Source organism: Clupea harengus, chromosome 8, assembly GCF_900700415.2.
Source record: "Clupea harengus chromosome 8, Ch_v2.0.2, whole genome shotgun sequence".
NCBI lineage: Eukaryota > Metazoa > Chordata > Actinopteri > Clupeiformes > Clupeidae > Clupea > Clupea harengus.
In genome coordinates this window covers 30,218,494-30,238,919 of record NC_045159.1, presented here as the reverse complement: position 1 = coordinate 30,238,919, position 20,426 = coordinate 30,218,494, and the positions used below count along the sequence as shown (strand labels likewise).

Below are 20,426 nucleotides of genomic sequence, written 5' to 3'. Positions count from 1 at the left end.
TGCTAACATGTAGATTTGTGTTTTTCTTTCACGTTAGTCTTGTTGTCTTTGCCGATGCTAACATGTAGGTTTGTGTTTCTTTCACCTGAGTCTTGTTGTCTTTGCCGATGCTAACATGTAGGTTTGTGTTTCTTTCACCTGAGTCTTGTTGTCTTTGCCGATGCTAACATGTAGGTTTGTGTTTCTTTCACCTGAGTCTTGTTGTCTTTGCCGATGCTAACATGTAGGTTTGTGTTTCTTTCACCTTAGTCTTGCAGCAAGCTCAGACATTGAGGGTCTAGATATCTGGGCTCTGGCTGGGGCGGACCTAAACATCCCTAGCTATGACGGACAGACACCGATTGATGTGGTAAGCTTATTTGAAGTGTTCTTGCACACACAAGCAGACAGTAGGCAGTGCAGCAGGCAGTGCTGCTACCTTTAGCAGGTGTGGGCTGTTGCAGTGCTGCTACCTTTAGCATGTGCAGTGCTGCTACCTTTAGCATGTGTGGGCTGTTTCAGTGCTGCTACCTTTAGCATGTGTGGGCTGTTTCAGTGCTGCTACCTTTAGCATGTGTGGGCTGTTTCAGTGCTGCTACCTTTAGCATGTGTGGGCTGTTTCAGTGCTGCTACCTTTAGCATGTGTGGGCTGTTTCAGTGCTGCTACCTTTAGCATGCGTGGGCTGTTGCAGTGCTGGCTACATGGGCATGTGTGGGCTGTTGCAGTGCTGCTACCTTTAGCATGTGTGGGCTGTTTCAGTGCTGGCTACCTTTAGCATGTGTGGGCTGTTGCAGTGCTGCTACCTTTAGCATGCGTGGGCTGTTTCAGTGCTGCTACCTTTAGCATGCGTGGGCTGTTTCAGTGCTGCTACCTTTAGCATGTGTGGGCTGTTGCAGTGCTGCTACCTTTAGCATGTGTGGGCTGTTTCAGTGCTGCTACCTTTAGCATGTGTGGGCTGTTTCAGTGCTGCTAACCTTTAGCATGTGTGGGCTGTTTCAGTGCTGCTAACCTTTAGCATGCGTGGGCTGTTGCAGTGCTGGCTACATGGGCATGTGTGGGCTGTTGCAGTGCTGCTACCATTAGCATGCGTGGGCTGTTGCAGTGCTGGCAATATACACTGTACAGAGTCCAGGGAATTGCGAAGCAGAAAGGTTACCACTATTTTACAATGCCTTGCTGTTCCGTGTTCTTGGTCCGTGCACATTTCATGATGTAGCAGCAGAACGTTTAGAAGAAAGGATGCATGGAAGCCGTATTTGGCAGGAGCCAATCCATACCCTTCCATTCTTCCCTTCCTTTTTTCCCCCAATGTGTAGCACTTGCATGCAAGAAAAACGCATGGAAACTGTCTATTTAGAAGTAGATCTATTTTTCATAGATTATTGATCATTATCAAAATCTGTAAATACATTGTGTGTAATATTTATTGTTATCTGTTCTGTCATTCTGTTATTTCCCCTTGGAAACACCAGCCAGGGTGACGTAGTGGCACAGTTTAACTGTCATGACAATGACGTACGAAGGATAAAGTTGCACTTGTTGAAGTTGTTAAAGTTGAAGTTTGACTTATACAGTAGTCTAGAAGAGTAATATTTTTGTATGAAAAGCATGAACTTTTCACCAGTTTCTGAAAAAAAGTGATTCTCTTCTTTAGTTTGTGATGCATTTTGAAAGAGTGGATAGAAATGGACATAACCTTCTGGTCACTTCTCTTTTCGGCAGGCTTTGTCAGCTGGAAATCAAGAGGTGATCGATTTTCTTCAGCAGATTGATAACTTAAAAACTCAGGTAAGTCAGACAGACATTGTCTAAAAACGTAACACATCTCCTAGCCGAGGCTGATTGCTGACAACCTAAAATGTATTAATTCATTAATTAATAAAACTAAATAAATGAAATACAAACTAATTCTATGACACTATCAGTGCGCTGGCTATAGTTGGTGGTGAAATGAATCTTTTTTTCTGACAGAATGACCCAACTTACATAGTTTTGTACCATAATTACGCTCAAAATAATGCTCACTCCCAGTTGTCTTTTCCCCTCAGGAATCTTCTCCTCAGGATGAAGAGTTCCTTGAGTTCACTGTCCGTTCAGAGTCATAAGGACTGCTCCGAAGCACAACTGTCTTCCTCTCCTCTGGATTGCCAGTGCTGTCAGTTAACTAAATAATCTGCTTCCAGCCAGACAGCCTGTAGTCATCTCCAATAAATAATATTATATAATTTAAACAGTGAATATGTTTGAACAACCAGCATGTATCTGCATATGCAACCATGGCTGGGTTTGTCACTCACAATCCAGTCTGTCATCATATGTATGATTTTCTGTGTATTGATAACAGCTATTGGTAAAGTAGCAATAGACTGTTACATCCGCAATATCGTTCTCAGGTAAACTGGACAAAAGCATTATCTATTATTCTACCTAAAGTGTATCCCCACCAATCAATGTAGAGGTGATTTAGTATTAAGGCTATTACTTATCACAGTTTTTGGAAATCAAGACATGTCTACAGGAGTTCTTCACCAAATGTGACCTCTGTCCGTCCACTGCATATAGCAGCCTGTCTCACTGTGTGAATGTCCTATGCTGTGAGTACGCATCTTCTGTGTGTCTGCATATAGCAGTCCGTCCCTCTGTAGGAAGGTTCCTATGCTGCTGTGTGTAAGCATCTTCTGTGTGTCTGCATATAGCAGTCCGTCCCTCTGTAGGAAGGTTCCTATGCTGCTGTGAGTAAGCATCTTCTGTGTGTCTACATATGGCATCCCGTCTCTCTGTAGGAATGTTCCTATGCTGTGTGTGTAAGCATCTTCTGTGTGTCTACATATGGCATCCCGTCTCTCTGTAGGAATGTTCCTATGCTGTGTGTGTAAGCATCTTCTGTGTGTCTGCATATGGCATCCCGTCTCTCTGTAGGAATGTTCCTATGCTGTGTGTGTAAGCATCTTCTGTGTGTTGACTATTTCTTGATATCCCAGTGTGCTGTTTTAGTTTTTTAGTGATTTGTCAATATCATGACCATTCAGAGTTAATGTGAAAGAGACCGTTGTATTCAATATGAGACTAATAAAGCAATATTCATTTGCAAAATGCTTGTAATGTGATCTGTCAGCAACAAAGTGCTTGTGGTATTGCACAGTGCATGAATCTTTTTAAAAAGCAAATTCTGATGCTTTATGAATTGGATAGATATGATGGCCAATAGCCCAGTATTCTAAATTCCCAAGCAGCAATTTGGAAAAGGGAGGTAATTGTCTATCTTAAAAAATATAGTTAAGCGTGGCTATAGACAATTATTGGAGATTGTTGCCAGTATATTGCCTTCACCACAATAAATTGGTACATTTGCATAAGGTACAAGTCTATAAGTCATTTCCCTCTTGTTCAGCAAACCTGTTAGGAACCCAGCTTTGAAATCACTGCGCAGAATTTTCTTTAAAACTATTAGTCAAAAAGAACACGGACCAGAACATAAGTCTCAACAACAGAAATGCCAGATTAAACTTGAGACCGTATAAATGGCGCCTTGCATTGATTAAGTTGTAAAACTTACCGTAAACATCCTAGTAATACACCCACTAATACCCTGCACTTTTTTTGCAGGCAAATGCATAATACTACACCCACTCACCCAGAGCCTTCCAGGGCATGTCATTGATTCTCATGAAAAGTGAATAGGTAAGGGATAATGTATAGTACGCCGGTCATTATCAAAAAATAAATCCTGATGGGACTGAAGGGATTTATTTTTTCGATGATGACCGCCGGACTATACATTATCCCGGTTATTATACGGTTACTTGCCAAAACGACCGAAATACCTGTTTTTCATGATTTTGTTTCCGTTTCGTGATTTCCTCTAAGAAAAAATTGTTCTACACACAAATAGAACTTTAAAGTTTCAGGTGTTGGACTGTGTCGAATTAAAAAATGGAAGCATTGGAGTAGTAACTTCAATCATTAACAAACATAAACACACTCCAGTGTTTGTGATGCAGCTCTTCAGGTCAGGATCAGAAGCGATGTCAGCCCAACCTTGGTCAGAGTAGCTGTAAAGCATACTGATGTAGTCTGTAAAGAAGTGTTTGTAAGAATTGACAAAAAGATCTTTGTATCCCTTCAGCCAAACAGTATTGAAATAGCCTTCCATCTTATTCATTAACTTTTTCAATTCTATTCAATTCAATTTAAATCGATTAAAATTGAAACCAAGGTAATCCTGTACCCTTGCACAACAAACAGATATCTCTTGATTTGACCCAAATGAAGGGGTTTAGGGGAGAACAATCATTCATAGTAAAGACCACTAGTTATGAATATTAACTATAGTTCAAAAATGATACTATGTTTCAATTAGAACATGCTTCATGTATTGGCATGTTAAGAACCCTACGCCAACATGCAACAGGGACAACAAAAAAACGGAATTGGAATATTGAGAAATCCTAGAGGATTTGGATAATCTTTTTAAAATGATGCAGTAGGTGCAGTTAGGCAAAGAGAGTGATCCTACACTTTAAACTGCTGCACATGCCTCTACTGTAGTCAGTGCACATGTGCACTTTATCTGGTTAAATTGCACATCCTTTTTCCTGCAGTTTGCTTGTGTATTGTCTATTTTATTTGATGTTTTCACATACTGAACCTAATTGTATGTTCACACCTGTACTTGCAAGAGTACTCACAGTAGGTTACTTGGCTGATAAACATAAACATAAACATCATGATTCTGATTAGTTTCTATGAGGGGCCCCCTTTTCAGGCTCTTGGAATCGTCCTAATCCCCCCCACCGCACCCCCACGGACCTAGGAGGACCAATGATTCATACTGATGTACGCCATAACACGGTGTAGGAAACGTGTGATCTTTCCATGCAGGATAACTTAGTGTTTTTCCTTGAATTATGGCACACGACCTCGCTGATTTAGGCGCTGAGACGAACGTCGACAGAGATGTCACCATGAGTGACATCCTCAATGCCTTACCGTTTTCACGGAGACTGGGGATTTAGGGCAGGCTATCTATTATATATTCGCCTACACTGAGTCAGTCAAAGGCTATAGCTCAAAGACATCAACAGGCAACGAAGGGTGATCCGCAATCTCATCGTTGGCCGCAGGTAACGTTCGCATTAAGGGTTTCTTTTTTGTGCAGTAACGTTAAACTATGGTAGCCAACCACGATAAACACCCTTTAAAGCTGAAGATATGTGGTCATTTTGCAGCCCGGTAGCCTACGGAGTGTTGGTTCAATAGGTTTTTCCTATGGGGAACCAAGTGAATAGTCACCCTGATCTTTCTGTATGCAGAAATGCTTTGGTTACATTTAACATTAAACATAGATTATGTGAAAGGCAGCACGTTGGTGTATGTAAGGAAAACCACTAATAACCATTAATAATGATTTCTACTAACAGACCGTGGTGGTGAATGAGCTACGGCTAAAAGTTTGTATGATATGATCTAGCCTACTGAGAAAATCAGCAAGATGGTGTATAAAGGTGCGGATTTTTTTTTCAACTTTTGTGTTATTTTCTCAGCAGATTCGGTGTTTGAATCAACTGACTTTTAGTATTGTTGCTACATAAGACACAGTGAGTCTTTTCTCGCAGCCGAAAATCGTGTAGTCAGTCCCGTTTCCATTGGGCAATGTTATGAACCGACTCGCACTCCGGCAGGCAGCGCAACCTCCTCCAAGGACAAATGCTCAATTTTAACGAAGGAGGTAAATTATGAATGGCTTCGCCCCCTGATTTGGATCAATTCCAAAATGTAACGGGTTCTTCCTTGGTTTATGCCAAACCCTACGTTTAATGAAAATCGACCGAGTCGTTTCCTTGTAGTAATCCTGCTGACAAACAGACAAACAAATGGCAACGTAAACATAACCTCTCTGGCGGAGATAACGTTCGACACAGCTGGATAGCTAGCAATGCATCAGTACTGACCTTGTGCCTAAAACGTCCTCTGCCAAAATCCTCCTACTGGACGTAATACCATACATTAGTGAATTACAAGACGTCTCATCACCCTTTTAGTCTACCCACCTATACCACCCCCCCCCACACACACACACACATACACACACACATCCCTATAAAAACACACACAGAAAATCAAACAATGGACTTTAAAACAGATGTGAATTTAAGAGGTTGGCCTACATACCTTGGCCCCACATACTTAAATAAAAGGTAGCACTTCAAATGACAGGGAAAGTTGCCTACCTGTGAGGTAGCCTCGGGTGAGGAAAGAGTATGACTGTAGAAGTAAGATGCAATTCACAATTCACAAACATTTTACAAATAAGGAAAGTATAACTACGATCTTGAAGGCATTGTACTTATACTTTTGGTTACTTGACACAAAGTCATAGTAGGTTACTTCAAATTAAATAGCCTACAAAAGTCATCCTGGTAATCCTGTTTTCCCTTTTCTTTTCTTTTTTAAACTGATTTTTGGTCGATGATATCGTATAGTAGGGGTGGGAATCTCTTGGCACCTCACGATTCGATTCGATTCCGATTCAGAGGTCAACGATTCGATTCTAAACCGATTCTCGATTCTAAGCCGATTCTCGATTCTAAACCGATTATCAATTCTAAACCGATAAAACGATTATCGATGCATCTCAATTTTTAAAACATTTGAGTTTGCTATTTAGAGTCTCAAATCACTTCCTACTTTGTGTTTGATAAATCAACAGATCTATTTTTTTATTAGAGAAAAAGTTTTTCCTTGTCACAATTATGACTTTCTATGAACAATGCAATAATCGATGCAGCTTGCATTTCAACACAAAATTAATGTGTAAAAAAAAAAAAAAAGAAAAAGTTTTTTTTAAATTTTTTTTTTTTTTTTTTTAAATCGATTATGAACTTTTCTGAATCGAGATTGAATAAAGGTACCCTCACACAAATGTTCCCCCTTGCACTGTCTTAAGTGTGCTTGTAGCATTTGTGTACACTGTTGAGGATATCAGGATGAAACGTTCTACTGTGACTAACCTCCATCTGTAGAATCAGTGCAGATCTTCAACAGATGTGAAGTTGGGTTTTCATGTCATCTTCTTTTTGTTCAGATGTCAACGGACAATTCATTCCACTGGCAATGTTGCTATGCATTGTAAGTATCTAAAACATTTTAATACTGTAAAAAGTCTTTAAAATATATGTTGAATTTTGGAGCTGTGGTGAAAGCCTAAAATAACAGAAAAAACACAATTCTCCAAATCTATAAATATAAAGGGTGAAATGTCAATGTTGGCAATTACCAATATGAGCTGTGTTATGTACCTACATATGCTTCATTTAGCACAGACACATTATAGATATATTGTGATATGGTGAAGGTCTAAAAATGATGCAAATCTTCAAATGGCATTAATGTGTTGTAAGCCTAAAGCTTGATATGATAGTGTAGGTAGTTGGCAGGATTGTGCAATTTTGACAAAAGGAATATTGATCCACAGTCAATGAATTAACAATGAATATTATCCTCATTTTAAGACTGCTATTTTGAGGTCAGGTTTAAAAAGTCACCATTCACACCACCTATGCAATTTAATTCATTATTATTAATGATTCAATTTGAATGTATTTGTGTAATAGTCAGAAGCAATTCTTTTCTAAAGTATTCATTTCATGTACATGCCCACGCTGCCAAATCAAGTCTCTCAGCACCAAGGCTAGACTAACTTTCTTCTATTTCTACGGTAGCCATCAGGTACAGTGCTGTGCAGTGAGGAACCGTCCCTCCCCAGCACCTGAAGAGCTAGCGGGTACACTGCTGTGCAGTGAGTACACCTCACTCCCTGACATCTTAACAGACATGCTAGCAACAACCCATGGGTTTGAACCTCCTTGCTAGCACGCCCGCTTCCCATGCTCGAGGTTGCCAGTTTGAATCCAGTGAGGGACTGTGCTAGTCCACACACCGCAGGTTACACTTGCTAGCTACAGCTGAGGTAAGTCTCTAGGTTAACTAAATACTGTCACCCAGTGGTGAAAAGCCATAGCAGGGTATATAGTATACACACACAACCACACACAGTGTAGGAAAGCTAAGTGTTTAGTGTAGGAAAGCTAAGAGTTTAGTGTAGGAAAGCTAAGTGTTTAGTGTAGGAAAGCTAAGTGTTTAGTGTAGGAAAGCTAAGAGTTTAGTGTAGGAAAGCTAAGTGTTTAGTGTATGAAAGCGCAGGGCTCTCAAGTTTAGTGTATGGAAGTGTTTAGTGTAGGAAAGCAAAGTGTTTAGTGTAGGAAAGCTAAGTGTTTAGTGTAGGAAAGCTAAGTGTTTAGTGTATGAAAGCTAAGTGTTTAGTGTATGAAAGCTAAGTGTTTAGTGTAGGAAAGCTAAGTGTTTGCTGCTCCCAGAAAGGGGACATATACCTCGTGGAAGAATGGATCAGTGGTTAGTTAGGGGTCCTGATGCAAAGAGCCCACAAAAAAAAGATCTATGAACGCAAGGACAGCCAAGCCCACACAAATTCAATCGAAATGGATTATTTTTTGATCTCCTATGTTTCGATGTCCTATATCAAACCTGTGTTTGCTCTGACTGAATTATGATAGACCTGCTGTGTGCCCACGTGTCGGGTTAGTTAGGTAAGTGTGCTGGGTTCTGTTGTAGGGCATAGGTCTTCTATGGTTGTGTAGTTGTGTGAGTGACCTTATTCTTATGGACACACACACACACACACACACACACACATTAGCCTTGGTGATAGACTAGTTGAGTGCCTAATCTTGCATCCTAGTTAGGCGATTGCCTCTGTGTGACGCGCACTGGAGAACTTCGTGTCAAAATCTTTGACAGTCCAAGTGGAACATTTGTGTGAGGGTACCTTTAGTTTTGCCTGTGTCTAATACTGTAAAACAAATCTAATACATGACCGAAAACATCAAAATATGCCAACTGAATTGGCAGACTAAAATAAAAGTTTCATGAACGCAACTATAGCTGAGCTAAAATATTTGTCATGGCAGAATCACTTAACCACAAGTGTCTGCCATAGATGCCAAGAGATTCGTGTGTGCAACAAAAAAAGGTGAACTATTACCAGGAAAACGAGTCATGTGGAGTGGAGGATCCCGATGTTGGCAGGTGATGGATGACCTTTGCTGACCTCATTTCTACTCTAAAAGCTGTTTTGGGAGATTTGAACCGGTTGGCCTGCTAGTTCCCTGGGCCTCATTCCTCGTACATTGTTTACATTGTTTACATTGGATAATATGGCAAACCAGATCAGGGTCATTCCATGGGATTATACATTTCCAATTCCAAAATATTAAAATTTCACCCTCTCCAGTTTCAATGGAATTTGGCACATAGCTTCATTTTGGTCAGAAAAGCCAAAATGTTAAGTTTCGGCTCAGTTGGACAAATGGTTCCAGAGATAAATGCCTTGCTATTTCCCATTTGATATATAAAAAATATAAAAGGGCGGTGTGGGGGACGCTAAATACCAGAGGTGTAAAGTAACGAATTACTTTTACTCACGTTACTGTAATTGAGTAGTTTTTTTGTGTACTTTGTAATTTTTAAGTAGTTTTTTAAATCGGTAATTTTACTTTTACTTAAGTAGATTTTGACTGAAGTATTGTACTTCGCTACATTGGAAATTACATCCGTTACTGAGTAAAAAAAAAAACATAGTTCAAGGCAGGAATCGCGCACCACAATGCTCACTGCAGTGGTGGATGCTGCATAGAGTGGATGATGGAGTCGATGCAAGGCGCCAGTACGGTGCCAGTACGGTGCCGAGTCACGAGAGATTGATATGGAGGAAGATGATAGTGCGGACTACCAACAGGCTGCGGACCACCAACAAGCTGAAGCACCGAACTTTCCGCCAGTTGAAATTAAAGAAGATGAAGAAAACCCGTGGCCACATCTCAGCAAGCAGTTTGCCTTCCAACGTAAAAGAGGCAACAGCTATATGCTGTGTAAACTGTGCCTAATCCGTCAGTCAGAACTTTCTGCTTATACAAATTCATCTTCAAATCTGCGCAAGCATGTGTTGGTAAGTAAAGTATTTGTCCCTTTCCATTAGTAGTTCAGACAGCGTTTTTGTCATTTAGTTAGCTTTGCTCCATTAAGCAAAATATGCGTTTCATGGCACTAGTAGGTAGTAGCCTAATTTTGGCTAGCACTTGCAACCGACCTGAGTATGCTAACGTCGACAGCGGTCATCCAATAGACTAATAATACCATTCCTGTCTTCCATTCGTTTCAGGTCATAGAATTATTATGTTCAGTCTCTCATATTGTTTTAAAAACTGCAGATCAGTCATCAGCAATGAAATACACCACATAAACTGATATTAGGCTAATCATTTGGCTGCCTCCCATGCCTTGAAACAGAACAATGTGAATGCGCACACCATCGTTTTCAGACAGTTGGACAAGTCAATGTGTATGTCGTTATCTGCAATTTATCACGATGTTTAGTCAGATATTGATAACGATAAGTGGTGGCTTTGCAACGTGCACGTCTTTCATGTTCATGCTCAGGGGTCTCGGTTAGCAAGAATTGAGGATTATGAATTGTGATGCATGTAGAAATAGAAAATAATGCTATAATTCTGTATACTGTAGGTCTGTCATCTCAAGTAGCTATTTATAGCTATTTCTGTGTTATGATGCACTCTTGAATCTTGATGGCAGCTCAATACTTAATTGTCAGAAATGTTGTTTGTCATTCTACAGGTCTAGTCTATGTCAGACAACACCTTGACCGGATGTTGGAGGCTGGAGCAAGTTGGACAACATTCATCAGATGAAGATGATTTATTTTCCTCAATGAAGTCCAGAAGGTACAGGGGAGTTAGAAGGGTACCTAGCCTGTGTCGCAGTCAATATGGATCTGCTGAACGCCTTTCAGAATATCAAAAAACTGTCCCTGAAACTCAATACTGGCCTACCTGCCTCGGCCGCCTGCGAGCGACTCTTCAGCTGTGCTGGATTGCTGTTCAATGCAAAGCTAGCCCGGATGAACTCTACTCATCTTGAAAATCAGCTGCTGCTCAAACTCAACAAGAAGTTTGTAGACTAATGCTCTAAAGGTGGACACAAGTAAAGTAACCAAAGTTTAAGTGGGGCAGCGGTATTTTAACTTTTTATTTTAGCTGTCATGTCTTGACATGTCCTCCCAAAAGTTCTTAAATGTTGTGTTGACATGTTTAATGTTTGACATGTTTAATGTCATTGCACTTATATTTCTAAAGATTCTCCTTTAATAAAAAATAACTAGTTTTTCTATTGGATTTATGACCCCTTGTCCTCTTTTGCACTGTATAGGAGCGGCCCCCGTCAAGTTGTTGAAAGTAACTAAGTAACTTTTACTTAAAGTACATTTTAAATGAACTACTTTTTACTTTTACTTGAGTAGATTTTTAGATGGGTAATTTTACTTGTACTTAAGTAAAATTTCATCAAAGTAATTGTACTTTTACTTGAGTACAACATTTCAGTACTTTTTACACCTCTGCTAAATACACACAGACAACTCGGCTGCCTTTGTCCAATTTTGACAAACAAGGTATCGTTGGAAAGGAGAATTTATATTTGATTAGGGTATAATGATATACTGAACCCAAGATTGTTTTATTAAAATTAGTTCTTATTACTAGGGATGCACCGATACCGATACCAGTATCGGTGCCGATACTTCGTTAAAATACTCGTACTCGTACTCGTTTTGAATTGCCGATACCAAGCACCGATACCACTCATCAGTATTTCACTGCATCAAACTGGCCGGGCTATGCTGACACAAAATGTGATTTATTGTCCTACCTGTCCTACCACTCTCTGCCAGACTAGTAAGTAGCTTATTTGCCGTCTTGTGTTGCATTTGCTTGATGTTTGACTGTGTTAGGAAAGTTTGTCATAGTGTCAAAGTATTTCAGTATACAGGTTTCGCTAAATTTAGCTGCTAGCATCTCGTTAGCGATTAGCAATTCCGTTATGCTGCCTTAACGGCGATTTGGGCTCATTTTAAGATAAATGACGACGACAGGAGTAAGGCACAGTGTAAGATCTGCATTGCTACGGTGTCGAGGGGCGGAAAGGAAAGTACTTTGTTTAACACAAGCAATTTGATTAAACTCCTGAAGACACACCATAGTGCTAAGTACACAGAGTTCACTGATGCTAGTGGCGCAAGACCGAAGTAACCAATCTTAACTGACGTCTTGCAAAAGAAAAAAACGCGCACGCACACACAGAGAGAGAGAGGTAGAGAGAAAGACTGTGCCACATAGGTTAAGTGATTGTTTGTGTACTTGAGCAGGAGATTCTTCTGATACTTTTGTAACTGAAATGTGCTCTTGTGCTAATCCAGTAATAGTTCTGTTCACTTTTTGTTAAGCAGACTGTGTTGTTAACTATGCAGCAAATTGAATTGCCTTTATCTGGTTATATTTGCATTTTGTCTAATGTGATGATATTGTCTGTTTGAAGGCTTTTTTTGTGTGTTAAAACCAGAAAGCTCTGTTTATTTTTGGCTTGGGATAGCCTTCTGTTAATTTTGTACAATAGGCTTGACATAATCTGCAGAGGATAAAATCAAATCTGCCTCCAAATTAATTGCACTTTCATGGAGACCAAATCTAAGAAGTATCGGTATCGGTACTCGGTATCGGCAAGTACACAAATAAAAATACTCGTACTCGTATCGGTTTGTAAAAAAGTGGTATCGGTGCATCCCTACTTATTACACACTCTAGCAAATACCAACTTTTAGGTGGTTCCCGAAACTAAAGATAGCAAGGATAGTTCAGCGAGGTTAACGTGAGACCTCGCATGTTTTACATAATCCTCGCGGCGGTTCGAGGTTCGTTAAATAGGCTACAGTTGGGTGGTAATACACACACCTGTGAAAATGGGTTCTATTCCATGTTGTTTTTACTTGATACATTAATGAGATTCAGATGTGAAAGAGGGACGGACACTCTGCGCATTACTAACTTAAAACAAATGCATGTATAGACCACACGAGTATTAACCGCAGGGCTGCAGGAATTTGACCACGGTTAATAGTCAGGAAATGTTGGTAGTAAGTCTGCAGTTTTGAGACTAACTATGATGGGATGCATATCATTTGAAACTGAAGGGAAGATGTAAGTTAGAGAGTGTAGCAGAAACAGCTACTTGGGTAGTCTGCAAAAAGGGCACGCTATGCCTTTTCATTTTACGCTTAATGTACTAAACCTGCTTTTAAAAGGCAGCACATTTTCACCGCAAAATAGACATGAACTGCCCCCTGCAGTTTTCATACATACAACGGGATACGTAATCAGTCATTCCTTGTGCTTCTCCCATCCTTTTGGCCTAAACTCCACTTTTGAAAGAAGGCCAATAATTGTGACTTGAGAGGAATATTTGTTTTTGCTTTGAATCATTGTGAAGGGTTTAAAAGATAAAGTGAGGTGAAGGAAAATGGGCTTTTGACATAACGTGTTTCATTCATTTTGATAGATGATGGCATCATTAGATGTGAGTTTGCTTCTCTTCTGGTTTGTTTATTGTTATTTGTATGTTGATGTCACAGGGCTGGTGCTGAGGATGCTGAGACTCAGGCTGCTCAACACCGTAGCTCCAGCCTACTTTTTCACGGCGACAGCTGTCACGTTCGCCCTGTATTTTGTCTTTTTCATTCCAACAATTTTCCAACCTCCTGGCATCATGATACACACAATCATTTTTCTCTATCTGATGTTGAATGCATTGGGGAATTACGCAATGACTATTTGGTTTCCATCGGAGACTGTCAGTGACAGCACTCTTCCATTGTGTCCTGTAGACTGTCCAGACAGAGTGGATGCCCATTACCTCCGTAATGACCGTCACTTTTGTAAACTGTGTAAGAAAGTCATTCTGAAGAGGGACCACCACTGCTTCTTCACGGGAAACTGCATAGGAAACAACAACATGCGTTACTTCGTCATGTTTTGCATCTACACGTCATCGACTTGCTTGTACTCCCTGGTTCTAGGCGTGGCTTATCTCACTGTGGAATACTCCATTTCATTTGAAAACCCCTTGACGTTCCTCACACTACTGCCCATCTCAACAGGATACTTTTTGATTGGTGAGTTGTAATACTCATTACCCTCTCTTTCACGATTCCTCCCTCACCTCACCTTTCTGGCTCTTCTGCTTCTTGGTCTTGCGACGGTCTGTTGTTGTGACGTGTGTGTTTGGCTCTGTCTCTCCATTCAGGTGTGATCTCAGGCCTCCAATTCTTCCTGGTCTTGATGCTTTATGTGTGGCTGGGGATTGGGCTGGTGTGTGCTGGGTTCTGCTGCCAGCAGATTCTCCTGGTAGCCCGCGGCCGGACCTGGTGCCACCTGCGGAGGGGACGTGTGGTTGTGAGTCATGGGATGTGGCGCGCCAATCTGAAGGATGTGTTTGGGTCACGCTGGGCCCTGGGGCTCTTTCTGCCTGTGCTCACGGTCAAGGATGTCATCAAACATGATGATGGAAACCAAGGTCACAAGTATGATTGACAATGTTTTCACATCTGACATGTCTAGAATGATCCGCAGTCACAACAATAGTACCAAGACGCTACCTGTGCCACTTAACATTGAAAGGATGAAGAAAATACACATGTTGTTCCCTGAAAATAAGAGATAGATGTGTGATGTCATTGAATATCCTTCCTGATGTAATGTACTGTACACATTTATCATGTTGGCCTTTTTGAACAAATGTACTTGATGGCCAGTAAATACACTTGGTTAACAGGGCTGTTGTGAGAGTGATCCTCTAAGCAAATGTGTAGCACTATGCCTATTCAAAATGTCTCTGTGTTTGCAGTCAAATATCTCTGGTGTTTGAATTTAGGGAACATTTCATCAGTGGTGCAGTTAGGCCCTTCTAACCCTAGTTTGGTTTGATAAATAACCAATTATTACCATAATTACCAAGTCACCAATCATTTTGTGGGAGTTTTCTGTTGGGTAGTGGGGGGATTATAGTCTTCAGGAAGGGTACCTTGTATATGCACCATGGACACTGATAAGACTATATGCCAAATAGAAACACTTGAAACCTGTAAACCCTAGATAAACTGTAAAACCTACCTGTTATAAAATGTTGCCAAAACACACTTCTACAGTGGTAATTTGTTTGTTTTTAATTAGCCATTTTAACTACAATGTTTTCTATCAGCTGTATGTAGTACATCTGTGTAATGGGATTTTGAACACATGTTTGTCTAGTGGTGGTCGGTGGCAGTTGATTATTCCGTGGATAGGTTAGGCAAGGTAGATGACTTCTCAGCTCTGCAATTCATGATTAGCACACTCAGACTAAAGTTAGACAAACGTTTTTTACTCTGTTACAGTGCAAACATGCCACAATAGCATTGGCATTGAGAAATTGGACGGGCAGGTGACATCCCCTCTCCTCTACACCACCTCATGTCCCCCACGCCTTGCACTTCGCTCCCTTGTTTTAAAGTCTTTTAAATCTTCTGGTTTTTTTTTTAAGATTAATGCTGCATGTTACGTATGTGTGGAACCACAAGGGTTACCAAGTTAAACCATAAGGGTGATGAGTAAGGGATAATGTATAGAACGCCGGTCATTATCGGGAAAATAACCCCCGACAGGGCGAACAGCACCCCTCCGCGAAGCAAAAAGGCCACTTCCCTTGACAGCGGTCAATTATGCATAGCAACGGTCAAATATGAAAAAATAGTTGACCACAGAACGTTGGAAAGCCCCATTCAAGTGACAGCATTAAGAAGAGCCGTGTAATAAGTAAAGTTATCAAACCAAATGGTGTGACCACTATATCTGTGTTAGCTCCTCCACGACTTTTGAGGCTAAATCTGAGACAGGACCCCCTGTGTAAATATTAAAGTTTAAAGTATACTCAGAATATGATGTTGCCATCACAAACCAATTTGACACCCCACCTAGTTGGTTTCCTTTTCATATACCGCTTAAATCCTGAACGACCTTTAGATTTTTCTCCATATGTTTTGCACGCTAAGGTGCAGACTTGGCTTGAGTAACTCAGTTTCCTAAGACAATCTTGATTGTTTTATGTGGCTGGATCTACATGCAGAGCAGCCAACAAAGCCCGAAAACAATTAAACAACATGAAGAATTTGGCCCACAGGCCCCCCAAAGACTTGGTTCCCCAGTACCGATGGATATTAAGGTGTAACTTAACACACTGAAACTATAATTTGTCAGACCTCCGTTGTCTTTACTCCCGGCTTCCCAGGTTATCTTAAAATAGCTTACGTTAGGCTCTAACTAGTTACTTGAATGGACACAAACAAAACATTAGTGGGAATATACTGTAAGCTTTAATTAACCTGCAGGCATGCTGATATCTTCATCTGATAATTAAACCATGTAAGTCATTTTAAGTGTCAGCAAGTTCAGAGGCAAATCCAACTGTCGACTCCATCTTGGGTGTAATTCACTGGTCTGGCATGTAGCTCTGCTCCGTTGCTGGGCAACACTTCTGAACTGCACCTCTAGAGACATACAACACCCCCCGTTCATTTTCAAGGGGAAAATAAGCCATTCAAAATCTCAATTAAAAGATAACGAGAGGACCTATCAAGAAGCTGCGTACAAGTGCACTGCATGGCATTGGGCTGGATCTGTTTCTGAAATTTCTTCTTAACTTTTTCTTAACTGCGTTCGAGAATGAGGTCCAATGCTTTGAGCTGCATTCTTTTGCATGAAAGGTGCTATGTAAATAAAGTTTTATTATTATTATTATTATTATTATTATTATTATTATTAAAGCAAGTTGGCAAAGCGGTGGACCGCCCCAAAAACAGATGAGCAAAAGGCCCGCGGACCGCCAGCTCTGCCCCCAGTGGACCGACAGCTCTGCTCCCAGTGGTCCCACAGTGGTCCACAGGCCTTCTGCTATCTGGGCGCTCATGGAGCTTTTCCGAAGCTTTTCAGGATGGGTCGTATCTAATGCTACTTCTGTTGATCCAATTAAATTAATTTGCTTGCTTCCATAGCTGCATCACAATGTGTTTGCCTGTCAGTTTGGCAACCCGGGTGTCGAAGTCGTACTAGGAAATGGGTAGTGGGCAGGATCACAGGATCACACAGGCAAAAACATAAACAGACCCTCTGCTCCGGAGGGGAGATTTCAAAGAAAAATATACTGGCTGTAACATTATTGTTGAAGAAGACAGTATGTCAACTTACCATGTTTCCGTAATCTCTGATGACGTATGGTAGTAATGACATTAGTGCGGTGAATATATTACATATTGTTCTTTTTGTTATTTTGGAGTTACTCGTCTCTTTTTTTGGAGATTCATAAAATACGTAAACTGACTAAATAAATCTACAAACTTTCAGTAGGGATGTGTCTGTTAACAGGCCGACATATTGGCTAATGATTTGCAGCAACGTATATCGCGTGATCACCCTCTCCCATGAATGCAGTGGGACACATTCCAGCTCTGTCATGAGGTTGGGAGCAGCTTGCCTATTTGTGGCCTGTAATCACATTTTCTTCTCGGTATCTTAATTGGTTCTGCACTCATTGCATTTCCTCCTCCCTCAAGTACAACTTGAGAAAAACATCTCAACCACAGTCAGACCGTTGAGCCATTCTAGGAGTGTCTACCTGTTCAGAGGCCATGATGAAGTCGTCTGTGTTTGTGCTGGTTTTTTTAATGCTGGTGGTGCTATCAGTTCAAGGTGAGTTTCATTTTCTATACAACATTTACTTGTGAAATACATTTTTGTAAATTGAGTGAATTTGGTGAATTTAATCTCATGTTGGCGGCTTTTGCATGTATAAGCATACTTTCACATATTCATGTATGAAAAGAACTGGACACATGGAGTCAGTATCAGTGATATTCTACTCTCTGGTATTAGTTGAAGCGAAACCATTTCCATGGACCTGTGCAAGTCTTAATGGAGTTTGTCGTCAAGGAAAGTGCCTACCTCTTGAACTTTACTTTGGACCTTTGGGATGTGGCAAAGGATTCTTGTGAGTTTGAACCTAAAATGTCAAATCTATTGCCATCATGTAGTCCAGTACAGATGCTGAAAATTACTATTCTCTTCACAGATGCTGTGTTACACACTTCTTATGAAACCTGGACACAGACGGACTACTCAGAGCTTGCCCTTGAAGTGGAGCCTGTCATAAAAATTGCTCATCTGCTTGAGAATGTATTTATTCGTTATTTAGCAGTCTGCCTTCATGCCTGATTCATTTGAGATCTTTGAGAATACAGATTTCACTGTGATCGAGCGGTTAAAGTCCCCGTTCAGGATAGGAGATACTTTGTAACATTTGTGAAGTCGTACATTTGTGTTCTGTGTGTTGCCTCTAATCAAAAGATCTGTGTCTCCAGCCATGTAAGTGTGAAAAGACAATAAAAGGATGATGGATGCTATTCAACATGTTCAAGTTGTTCTTTCGTTGAATGATTTCATGTTGACCCTTAGAATGTTGAAATGATCGGGCTAAGATGTTTTTTCTTTGCCTGTTGTAAACAAGGGTGTACACAGAAAGGTGTTTGTTTTTAACACAGCTGTATGAATTCTTGACCGTGACCCGTTCCTAAGAATGTGAATTGAATTTGTCAGTTAAAAACTGCATTCAAGTTCCAAGTTTGTTAAGCTTGTTACACTACCGAGTCACTTTGATACTATTAGCTGTCACTTCTGTTTAGAAAATGAAATAGTGATAAAATGTTACAATCAGCTATTATAAATACAAGAAACAACATTGGTAGGTTTTTCATCTAACTTCAACCTTATTGTGATAAACACAAGACATCTGTAATCTCATTTATAAAATGTTTGCACAGATTTCATCTTAAAGTGTGTGTATGCTAAAAGAGAGTTGCTTTCTCATTCTTTTTATAATTTTGAATATTAGTAGTAGTTGTGCTGGTTGTTGTAGTAGCAGCTGTTGCAGTAGTATCACAAGATTGCACACACGCTGCCTATGCTATCATGTTTAATGGTTTACAGGATGAAAAGCACAAGATCATTCAAGGTATGTGTGCTCTATTAAAAGTTTGAAAAAAAGTTTTCCAAAATCAGGATAATTGACAAATCCTTTAAGATAATTTAGTTAACATGTATGTCTTGCACAAAGACTTGACGTAGGGCATTTTTTCCCTGAGAAACTGAACTTTTTTCGACTGACAAAAATGCCCTGAGTTGCAGAAGAAAAGCTGGCAATGGAGTACCAAAAGAACACTTGGGACGTGTTTGAAAACATGGTGTATTCCACAGGACTTAAGTAAAACATACACTGATTACTTAAAAAAGATGTAATGTGTGAACACAGCCTTAGTGTTATTTCTGAATGTGTTCACATTAATGTTCTTATCATTACATCATTACACCAGGTGACCAAAGTTATCCTCTGAAACCATGGCTTCTCATTCCTGTTACGTATCCGAATAAGCCCGCCTCAGTAGGAGCCAGTTAGCGTTAGAGTGCCTAATTGGGAATAGAGACTATAGTCCTGTATTATTTTGGATTAACATATCTTACTATTCGAGTAGACAGAATAATAGCCTAAACATTGGCAAAAGTAAAAAAAAATATATATATATATAATCATCTGACTTTAAACACTGCTAGAGATGTATTGAAGAACATTAGCATCATATAGTAAGCATTTACCAATCGTGGTGTAGAGTAGTAGCGGATTATCAGGCTTAATATAATGGAGCAGCATTAATAAAAGACCATGGCACTTATATTGCAGTAGTTGAATGATAATACAGCAACTCTCTCTCGGTGGTGTTTTGTTAAGTAAAAACAAGCAGCACTTAAACAGTAAATCCTTTTTTATCAGTCCAGACATGTCAATATAATCAAGACATTCTAACTAAAGGAGTGACTTGATTAGGAGATGTCTTTCTCTCTTTTTCTTAACTGATTTCTTCCCCTTGAAAAGCAACTAGCATCAGACTCAAAAATACTTTTTTTTTCAACTACAACTATCTTTCTAAAACAGGAAATGTTGCCATGACGGCAAGAAGAGAATATATATAATCCACTTTATTCCTGGGGGTGTGCTACAGTAGAAAAGATAAGAGTTCAGAAGAACGTTGGCTACAGAGAAGGATTTTGCCGAGTATTTCCTTATTCTGTTATGATATCCACAGACAGGACGGCCATGTTTTTTTCCAGCAGTCTTTGCACTTAGATGATGTCGCTACCACCAAATAAGAAACCTTGTGATAAAATTAAGCCTCAGACTCAGAGTGTAGGCTAATTATTATTGTTCGTCTGGTCAAAACCCTAATCCTGAGGTCACTAATAGGCGGACCGCGGTCCGTGTCCGGACCCAGACGCCATCCTAATCGGACCCGGACCTATAACCGATAAATTACTGAGAATTACATTTTGACAAAGCGTTTCTATTTAAACCGGCACTGGTTTAGCGGCCCAGGAAACTCACGACA

At 40.2% G+C, this 20,426-nt stretch overlaps 2 protein-coding genes across 8 annotated transcripts in view; both read left to right on the top strand.

The window, feature by feature from the left end:
- aspg (asparaginase homolog (S. cerevisiae)) overlaps positions 1–3,073 on the top strand; it is a 31,749-nt gene extending 28,676 nt beyond the window's left edge. For all 5 annotated transcript variants that reach the window (XM_042708616.1, XM_042708615.1, XM_031572698.2 and 2 more), the window contains 3 exons: positions 250–349; positions 1,703–1,768; positions 2,029–3,073. In XM_042708616.1, coding sequence (XP_042564550.1) covers positions 250–349; positions 1,703–1,768; positions 2,029–2,085 — 223 coding nt within the window. In that variant the 3' untranslated portion in view covers positions 2,086–3,073. The remainder of the gene's footprint in view (positions 1–249; positions 350–1,702; positions 1,769–2,028) is intronic.
- Positions 3,074–4,806: 1,733 nt separating this feature from the next.
- zdhhc22 (zinc finger DHHC-type palmitoyltransferase 22) lies at positions 4,807–15,098 on the top strand. 3 transcript variants are annotated; one of them, XM_031572690.2, is made up of 5 exons: positions 4,807–5,103; positions 7,065–7,108; positions 7,702–7,778; positions 13,536–14,075; positions 14,207–15,098. In XM_031572690.2, exons 2-5 carry the CDS (start codon positions 7,065–7,067, stop codon positions 14,491–14,493), a joined length of 948 nt encoding a protein of 315 aa, XP_031428550.1. In that variant the 5' UTR covers positions 4,807–5,103; the 3' UTR covers positions 14,494–15,098. The 3 variants fall into 3 exon arrangements, with proteins under 3 accessions (XP_031428550.1, XP_012688931.2, XP_031428551.1); XM_031572691.2 differs by lacking the exon at positions 4,807–5,103 and having other exon boundaries at positions 7,062–7,108; positions 7,702–7,949; XM_012833477.3 differs by lacking the exons at positions 7,065–7,108; positions 7,702–7,778.
- The last annotated feature ends 5,328 nt before the right edge of the window (positions 15,099–20,426 follow it).

Coding starts and splice junctions, on each gene's coding strand:
- zdhhc22 (XM_031572690.2), top strand. CDS start 7,065: ATGTCAACGGACAATTCATTCCACTGGCAATGTTGCTATGCATT. Junction 7,109..7,701: donor TGGCAATGTTGCTATGCATT/GTAAGTATCTAA, acceptor TTTCTACGGTAG/CCATCAGGTACAGTGCTGTG. Junction 7,779..13,535: donor AGCGGGTACACTGCTGTGCA/GTGAGTACACCT, acceptor TTGATGTCACAG/GGCTGGTGCTGAGGATGCTG.